This window comes from Boleophthalmus pectinirostris, unplaced genomic scaffold (assembly GCF_026225935.1).
Source record: "Boleophthalmus pectinirostris isolate CB_2022bp ecotype Guang Dong unplaced genomic scaffold, ASM2622593v1 HiC_scaffold_3, whole genome shotgun sequence".
NCBI lineage: Eukaryota > Metazoa > Chordata > Actinopteri > Gobiiformes > Gobiidae > Boleophthalmus > Boleophthalmus pectinirostris.
The window spans coordinates 1,796,882-1,806,349 of NW_026571299.1; the positions used below are offsets into that span (position 1 = coordinate 1,796,882).

The window sequence follows — 9,468 nt, forward strand, 5'->3', positions numbered from 1 at the left end:
TCATCCTGAAACTCGAGTCGCACCCAAAACTCGAGTCGCGCCCGAAACTCGAGTCGCGCCCGAAACTCGAGTCGCGGCGAAAACTCGAGTCGCGCCAAAATGTCGAAAATGGCCGAGTTTGATTTGATTGGCAGCTCAGGAAGAAGACAAGATGGCTGACAGGAAGTGATGTAACAGTAAACAGGAAGAGGCCGTAAACTTTACAACTTTACAAATGGTTAAAAACAGCGTCGGGTTTTTGTCAGTGAATGAGTCCTACTTTAGTCCTTTTAAAAACCTGGTTCAGTTCTAGTTCAGACCCACGCAGACCTGGTTTAGATCTTAAAAGTGTCTTGGTCCAGTTTCAGACCTGTTTAAGTCCTGGTTTAGTTCCAGGTTTAAAAGTGGAGCCATTTCAGTCGTGGGACAGTCCTGGTTTGATCCAGGGTTAGTCCTTGTTTAGTTCTTATTTGGTCCTAGATAAGACCTGGTTTAGTTCTGAAATGGTCCTGGTTTAGACCTGGTTTAGACCTGGTTTAGACCTAAGTTTAGACCTAAGTTTAGACCTAAGTTTAGACCTGGTTTAGACCTGGTTTAGACCTAAGTTTAGACCTGGTTTAGACCTAAATTTAGACCTGGTTTAGACCTAAGTTTAGACCTGGTTTAGACCTAAATTTAGACTTGGTTTAGACCTAAGCTGAGACTGGTTTAGACCTGGTTTAGACCTGGTTTAGGTCTAAGTTTAGACCTGATTTAGGCCTATGTTTAGACCTGGTTTAGACCTAAGTTTAGACCTGATTTAGACTTGGTTTAGACCTGGTTTAGACCTAAATTTAGACCTGGTTTAGACCAAAAAGTGGGACATTTTTTAGGACAGTTTGTTGAACACTTGTTGTAAAACTTTGTCCAGTGAAAATGAGCAGGAAACATTTTAAAATCCAAACCTGTGAGACTCTCTGGGGTCTGGTTCTGGTCTGGGTCTGGTTCTGGTCTGGGTCTGGGTCAGAGTCTGGATCTGGGGTCAGTTGTAAAGGTTGCGCCCCCTGGTGAAGGTCTGGGTCTGGGTCTTGGTCTGGGGTCTGGGTCGAGGTCTGGGTCTGGGTCTGGGTCCTGGTCCTGGGTCGGGTTTTGGCTCACGGTGCAGGGAGTTCATGGTGAAAATAGTGCATAAAAACAGGAAGTTTGTGCTCTGTTTCTGTTTGTCAATGGTTCAGTTTAAAAACAGTTTTCAAAAAGATGAAACAGCATCACGATCAGAGGACAGCGCCACCTGGAGGACGGGAGGAAGTCCTGCTCTAGACCTGGTTCAGTCCTCGTTTGGTTTTGGTTTAGCTCCGATCTAGTCCAGTCCAGTTCAGCTATTAGTACCAAACCAGACCTAAGCTAGGACTAAACCAGGACTAAACCAGAACTAAACCAGCACCAAACCATGACCAGTTTGGACCAAGTAGTAATTTAAACCTGGTTTCGTCCTGGTTCAGTCCTGTTTCAGACCCTGGTCTGGTCCCCAGTTCGGTCCTGCTTCAGCCTTGGATCAGTCCTGGTTTAGACCTGGTTTAGACCTAAGTTTAGACCTAAGTTTAGACCTGGTTTAGATCTAGTTTAGACCCAAGTTTAGACCTGGTTTAGACCTGGTTTAGACCTGGTTTAGACCTAAGTTTAGACCTGGTTTAGACCTGGTTTAGACCCAAGTTTAGACCTGGTTTAGACCTAAATTTAGACCTGGTTTAGACCTGGTGTAGACCCTGGTGTAGACCTGGTTTAGACCTGGTTTAGACCTGGATTAGACCTGGTTCACACCTAAATTTAGACCTGGTTCAGTCCCTAGTTTAGTCCCGGTTTAGTCCTGATCTAGTCCTGGTCTAGTCCTGGTTCATGTCTGTTTGTCGTTGTGAGTCTGGGTCAGTTCTCCTCCCGTCCTGTCGGCGGCGTTTGTGTTTTAGCTTTTCCACCAAAGCCCTAAAGAGAAAAACATGAGCAGCAATTTCACATTCACAAAACCCCAGAGTCGGCCATCGTACCGGCAAAAATATTACACAATTTACACCCAAATTTAAATTTTAAACCTTCAAAATCAAAAAAACAGAAAATGACATCCAGCTTTCCTCCTGGAAACAAAACAAAACATAAAACATTTACAATTTTACAAACAAAATAAAGCAACGTTACACAGACCACAGTTTGGTTTTCGGCAAGCAAAATTAAAAGTAAAATTCTCAACCACGAAATTCTGAATTCTTCAAAACGAGACGAGGAGTAGAAAGAGGTTAAGCCACAGATGGCGACAGGCGAGATTTAAAAAAACGATTTTCTGACCAGCTCCTCGACGAAAATTTTGGTTTAAAAATTTTCATTCATCAGATTCGACTTGACCCGATGCATTGTGGGAATTGTAGTCTTTTTTTTTCACATTTACTTAATTCACGAGTTTATGGGCGACATTTTTGAAAACTTGTACAAATTCATATGGATTTAGAAAAGAATAATATTGTGTTTCAGATTGTTAATCGCTATGGCAACGGTCATGAATAGTTTTCTCTCCGTTCTGTCCTGAATTCCCGTGGAGCTCGTCACGTTTCACTCACATTTCTCTCGCTGCGGACGCCATTTTGAGGACTTTTTTTTTTTTTTTTTTTTTTTTTTACCGTTTGAAAATACAGAAAAGTGACGTTATGAATGGTTCATTACTACGGCAACAGTTTTTATTCAGTGTCACCGTAAATAAATGGTTTTAGTCAGAACAGAACGGAGAGAAATGAAATTCATCGTTCATTCGTTTTTCAAAATAAAACAAGAAAACGAAAAAAAAACAAAAAAAAAACAATAAAAAACAGATAATGATTTGTCTTTTCAGTTTTTGATTTTGAGTTTAAATGAGAAATTGAAAAAAACAATAAAGGTCTAAACCAGGACTGAACCAGGACTGAACCAGGACTGAACCAGGACTAAACCAGGACTAAACCAGGACTAAACCAGGACTGAACCAGGACTAAACCAGGACTGAACCAGGACTAAACCAGGACTAAACCAGGACTAAACCAGGATCAAACTAGAACTAAACCAGGACTAGACTAGGACTGAACCAGGTCTAAACCAGGTCTAAACCAGGTCTAAACCAGGACTAAACCAGGACTAAACCAGGTCTAAACCAGGACTAAACCAGGTCTAAACCAGAACTGAACCAGGTCTAAACCAGGACTAAATCAGGACTAAACCAGGATTAAACTAGGACTAAACCAGGACTAAACCAGTCCAAAGATTAGTCCCGGTTCAGTCCTGGTTTAGTCCATTATCCATTTTTTCCATTTTTCATTTAAACACAAAATCAAAAACTGAAAAACCAAATCATTTTCTGTTTTTTTCCTTTTGGTTTTGGAGACAAATAATGAAAAAAAAAAAAAAAAAAAAAAAGTTGTTTTTGTCGTTTTCTTATTTTTGGTTTTATTTTGAAAAACAAATAAACGAACGAGACACAGATTAAATGAGATCAGTTTGCAACAAATTCAAAAATTGTGTGAAAAAGTTGTAAATGTGGTACGTTGTTGAGCCGGTCGGAGCTGGACGATGTTTCGACGTCAGTGCTTCGAGAGTTTACTTCATTGTTCCGTTTTTAAAATCCACTGAGACGAGGCTTCCTGAAATTACAATTCTCAACTTGGTTTTTGCAGTTCGACAAAAACGGTAAAGTTTTTGTAGCTTAATTTGGTGAAAAAAACGTTAAAAAATGCAAAAATGTCTCCCAAATAAACGTTAAAAAACTACGACGGTGACACAAGTTGAGAATTTCAGCCAATAAACAAACAAATAAAGCGAGTGTTTCCGATGCTAACGTGGCTACCGCTAAAAATAAAGCAACAACAACCGTGGCGCGCTGATTTTTGGTGTCCCTGAAAAACGATTGCACCTCGAAAGTTCCTGCCTCCTTTTTTTTTTTTTTTTTTTTTTTCTTTCTTTCTTTTTCTTTCTCCTGTTCAGTCGTCAAATCTTGCACATTCCATCAAAAAAAACGAAACATCTTTGCACCAAACAACATTCAAAAGATCATGGCACGATACGAGTCTTTTCGCGTTTTTTTTGCGATGCCTCTTTGCAAAATTCGTTTATTTGTCGTTTTCCTAAAAGTCCAAAATGACGCACGACTGATTCTTCTGAGGTTTAAGTCGTGTTCTTGTGTTTCCTCGTCAAAAAAACAGAGCTGGAGTTGTGTTTGTTTCCTTCACGCGTTTGAGTAAATCTGCATTATTCGTCTCCAAACGCTCTGATCCACCTCGTGATGTCATCAAGTGATAGTTTTTGTTTTTTTTTCCAAGCGAGCAGCTCCTTTTACGTTTAGTTCAGTCGAGATTGACAGTTCCAGAGTTGAAATGATCTGGATGATTCTAGTGAAAGTGTGTGGAGTTTAAAAACACAGTGGAGCACTTCCTGTATTATCACCACACGATGACATCACGAGGTGGAACAGAGCGTTTTCAGTTTGAGAGAAGAACTCAGCCAATCCAGGTTCAGGTTTAGTCACGGTTTTGGTTTGGTCCAGGTTCAGTTTACGTTTGGTCCAAGTTTAGTCCTGGTTTAGTCCAGCTTTAGTCCCAGTTTAGTCCAGGTTTGGTTCAGGTTTAGTCCCGGTTTAGTCCAAGCTATAGTCCATCTTTAGTCCAGGTTTAGTTCAGATTTAGTCCAAAGTTTGGTTCAGGTTTAGTCCATCTTTAGTCCCAGTTTAGTCCATCTTTAGTCCCAGTTTAGTCCATCTTTAGTCCCAGTTTAGTCCAGCTTTAGTCCAAGGTTTAGTCCATCTTTAGTCCAGCTTTAATCCCAGTTTAGTCCATCTTTAGTCCAGGTTTAGTCCATTTTTAGTGCATCTTTAGTCCCAGTTTAGTACATCTTTAGTCCAAGGTTTAGTCCAAGGTTTAGTCCAACTTTAGTCCAACTTTAGTCCAACTTTAGTCCAACTTTAGTCCAACTTTAGTCCCAGTTTAGTCCCAGTTTAGTCCAAGTTTAGTCCAAGTTTAGTCCAAGTTTAGTCCAAGTTTAAGACAAAGATGTTCATTTTGTCTTCAGGTTTGGTCTGATCCAAGTTTAGTCCAGGTTTGGTTCAAGTTTAGTCCAGGTTTGGTTCAAGTTTAGTCCAGGTTTGGTTCAGGTTTAGGCCAAACTCTAGTCCATCTTTAATCCATCTTTAGTCCAAGGTTTAACTGAGGTTGAATCCACGTTTAGTCCAGTTTTAGTCCAACTTTAGTCCAGGCTTGGTCCAAGTTTAGTCCTGGTCTAAACAAAACACAGCTCCAGTTCTGTTTGTGATGAAGAAACATAAAAACACGGATCAGAAAACGGCGTAATCTTGGACCTTTAAAGTGAAAATTCTTCTTTGCGTTAAAAAACGGTCGTATTCTGTGCAAACTCTGCAGGTATGAGTAGTGAGAGGAGAGGGCAGTATCAGAGTTTTTTACAATTGTACAAAAATTTTAAACAAACAAACAAAAAAGCTGATTTCTTCCTGGAAACGAAGTCACGTGGTCCAGATTCTCTTCACGGATTGGCCCACTTAGTCCGCGACGTTCCGAGTCCAGCGTCACTTCATGAAAACGAGAAAACTCCCAAAAAAATTCAAACCACAACATCCACGAGTTTCATCCCAAATTTTCCGGAATTTTTGTCAAGTTTGTAAATCCCAGAGACGTTTTTCCTCCCGTTCGTGTACCGTTCCTGGCGGCTGAGTCGAGTCGCGTCGCTTTGGAGCAGCGTTGGCGTCGGCGTCGGTGGAGGTTGTAGTTTTCCGGAGTGTTTTTAGGTTTAGAGTTTCCGTGAAAAGCGCGCGGGCAGGAGAGCGCCCTCAGCTGGTCAGAGCCATAGTGTCAATGACCTGCTCCAGTTTGCTGCGCAGTCTCTGCCTCCTCGCCTGCTCGTCTCGCTCCAGCGCCGACAGGATCTGCACCAGAAACAAAATCACACACAAATATTTCCCCAAACTGATTTTCATTGATCAAATTCAAATTTTCAGTTGATTTCATTTTTCAAATATCATTTTGGTAAATATAAAATTAGGGGCGTGTGGCTCAGTGGGAGGGCGTGTGGCTCAGTGGCTCAGTGGGAGGGCGTGTGGCTCAGTGGCTCAAAGGCTCAGTGTGTCCCCGTGTCCTCGTGTGTCTCCGTGTGTCCCCGTGTGTCTCCGTGTGTCTCACTGTCCCCGTGTGTCTCCGTGTGTCCCCGTGTGTCTCACTGTCCCCGTGTGTCTCCGTGTGTCTCACTGTCCCCGTGTGTCTCCGTGTGTCTCCATGTGTCTCAGTGTCCCCGTGTGTCCCCGTGTGTCTCCGTGTGTCCCCGTGTGTCTCCGTGTGTCTCCGTGTGTCTCAGTGTCCCCGTGTGTCCCCGTGTGTCTCAGTGTCCCCGTGTGTCTCCGTGTGTCCCCGTGTGTCTCCGTGTGTCTCCGTGTGTCCCCGTGTGTCTCAGTGTCCCCGTGTGTCTCCGTGTGTCTCCGTGTGTCCCCGTGTGTCTCACTGTCCCCGTGTGTCTCCGTGTGTCTCCATGTGTCTCAGTGTCCCCGTGTGTCCCCGTGTGTCTCCGTGTGTCCCCGTGTGTCTCCGTGTGTCTCCGTGTGTCTCAGTGTCCCCGTGTGTCCCCGTGTGTCTCCGTGTGTCTCCGTGTGTCCCCGTGTGTGTCTCCGTGTGTCTCCGTGTGTCTCCGTGTGTCTCCGTGTGTCTCCGTGTCCCCGTGTGTCCCCGTGTGTCTCCGTGTGTCTCCGTGTGTCTCCGTGTGTCTCCGTGTGTGTCTCCGTGTGTCTCCGTGTGTCCCCGTGTGTCTCCGTGTGTCTCCGTGTGTCCCCGTGTCTCCGTGTCCCCGTGTGTCCCCGTGTGTCTCCGTGTGTCTCCGTGTGTCCCCGTGTGTCTCAGTGTCCCCGTGTGTCTCCGTGTGTCTCCGTGTCCCCGTGTGTCTCCGTGTGTCTCAGTGTCCCCGTGTGTCTCCGTGTGTCTCAGTGTCCCCGTGTGTCTCCGTGTGTCTCCGTGTGTCCCCGTGTGTCTCAGTGTCCCCGTGTGTCTCCGTGTGTCTCAGTGTCCCCGTGTGTCTCCGTGTCCCCGTGTGTCTCCGTGTCCCCGTGTGTCTCCGTGTGTCCCCGTGTGTCTCCGTGTGTCTCCGTGCGTCCCCGTGTCCCCGCGTCTCACCTCGTCCTTGTACTTGGTGATGTAGGAGTAGATCTCGTGCAGGGCCGACATGCTGTTGAACTGGTTGATGTGGAGGCGGGACTGCTCAGCGAGGTACGCGCTCATGTCCTGGTCCGAGATCACGGGAAGACGAGAGATGTCCGAGTAGTACCTGAGAAAAGTACACACAGAAGTATTGTAAATACACTAACAAGTACTTCAAATACTGTGGAGTAGTAGTAGTAGTAGTAGTAGCAGTAGTAGTGTTTGTGTGTGTTCATCTCTATGTTCTTCATGTACAGTCGTAGTATTCACAGTACTTCACTTCTGTACCCTGATCTTATAGTTTGGGATACATTTCACCTACAGTAGTAGTAGTAGTTGTAGTAGTAGTATTTGCAGTAGTAGTAGTATTCGCAGTAGCAGTACTCACCTCTCGACCCAGTTCTTGTAGTTGGGTATATCTTTGGCGTACAGGAGCTTGTTGGAGTAGTAGTAGTAGTATTTGCAGCAGTAGCAGTAGTATTTGTAGTAGTAGTAGTAGTAGTAGTAGTAGTATTCGCAGTAGCAGTACTCACCTCTCGACCCAGTTCTTGTAGTTGGGGATGTCTTTGGCGTACAGGAGCTTGTTGGAGTAGTAGTAGTAGTATTTGCAGTAGTAGTAGTAGTAGTATTTGCAGTAGTAGTAGTAGTAGTAGTAGTAGTATTCGCAGTAGTAGTACTCACCTCTCGACCCAGTTCTTGTAGTTGGGGATGTCTTTGGCGTACAGGAGCTTGTTGGAGTAGTAGTAGTAGTATTTGCAGCAGTAGCAGTAGTATTTGTAGTAGTAGTAGTAGTAGTAGTAGTAGTAGTATTCGCAGTAGCAGTACTCACCTCTCGACCCAGTTCTTGTAGTTGGGGATGTCTTTGGCGTACAGGAGCTTGTTGGAGTAGTAGTAGTAGTATTTGCAGCAGTAGCAGTAGTATTTGTAGTAGTAGTAGTAGTAGTAGTAGTAGTAGTATTCGCAGTAGCAGTACTCACCTCTCGACCCAGTTCTTGTAGTTGGGGATGTCTTTGGCGTACAGGAGCTTGTTGGAGTAGTAGTAGTAGTATTTGCAGTAGTAGTAGTAGTATTTGTAGCAGTAGTAGTAGTATTTGCAGTAGTAGTAGTAGTATTAGTAGTAGTCGCAGTAGCAGTACTCACCTCTCGACCCAGTTCTTGTAGTTGGGGATGTCTTTGGCGTACAGGAGCTTGTTGGACGGAGAGTCTTTGCCCAGTTTGTGTTCGGACGTGGAGCACGAGTCCATGAAGGTCTGAGCCACCACAGACAAACAGGCGTCTGTGATGGAGCTTTTATGGATGTCGAACACAAACTGAGGGTTTTTTATCACGTTCACCCAGAAACGCAGAGGAAGACTGGACAAACAGACGGACAGGAGATTAACAAGATTTTAATAGAAAATATCATTAAAATATTTGAGTAGAAAATCAGTCGAGGGCCAGATTAAAGGTCTTGGAGGGCCGGATCTGGCCCCCGGGCCGTATGTTTGACAGCTGTGGTCTAGAGCGTCGACGCCTGATTCGCGGCGCTTCTTGAACGTTCAGGCGTTGATGCTCTGGACTCGCGTTCAGGACGTCGCCGTCAGGAGTTAAAAAAGCTGAACTTTTGCGGCGCTGGTGCCTGAAGACGCACCTCAAAATGACAGGACCAACTGGACCAGTGTTTCACAAAGACCTCGTCAAGACCCTCAGGAGGGTCAAAGGAGATTATTTTTGTGTCACCTCGTCATGATCTGCATGTAGATCTGTGATGTACAGTTCTGACACATGAGAGGAACTATTTTACTCCAGTATTGTGTTGGAACAGTAGAATTGTGTTGTATAAATCACTCAGTCAACAATAAAATATCCACATTCATGTTCAATAATGATCAAATCCACATTTATGTTGTGATTTATGAATAACGTCTGTGGACTTGGGTTTTAAACTATGGTTCCCCAGAAACACCCGTGTGTGAAACGCTGGTGTAGACATGTGTCCTCAGACTCTGTGTGAACTGGACGTCCTGATGTTCTGGTCTAAACGCAGCGTTAAAACTCACAGATGTTGGAGCTTTTCCTCGTTTGTCACAGGTTCTAGACTCTAGATCAGGCATGTCCAAACTATGGCCCGGGGACCAAATGAGGCCCTCAGACAAATTTTTCTTGGCCCTCAGGAGTCCAGGAGAATTGGCCGTGCATCAACGAAAAATCTACTTTTTATTGCAAGTTTTTTGAAAATCGACCTTGATAAATCTCATATTTAATATTGAGTTTGTAGTTTTGAGGATCTGATGGATCATTTTGACGTGTGAAACATGCAGATATTTTAATT

The 9,468-nt window shown here is 44.2% G+C and overlaps 2 protein-coding genes across 2 annotated transcripts in view; one reads left to right on the forward strand and one right to left on the reverse strand.

Annotated features, from left to right (window-relative positions):
• LOC129411105 (NLR family CARD domain-containing protein 3-like) overlaps positions 1-9,468 on the forward strand; it is a gene marked incomplete at its 3' end in the record, with an annotated part of 207,923 nt that overhangs the window by 111,859 nt on the left and 86,596 nt on the right. The gene's annotated exons all lie outside the window — the stretch shown is intronic.
• Positions 3,390-9,468, reverse strand: part of LOC110171070 (plexin-A1-like) — an 86,277-nt gene continuing 80,198 nt past the window's right edge. Inside the window, 3 exon segments of the mRNA XM_055161042.1 lie at positions 3,390-5,902; positions 7,134-7,284; positions 8,298-8,510. Coding sequence (XP_055017017.1) covers positions 5,807-5,902; positions 7,134-7,284; positions 8,298-8,510 — 460 coding nt within the window. The 3' untranslated portion in view covers positions 3,390-5,806.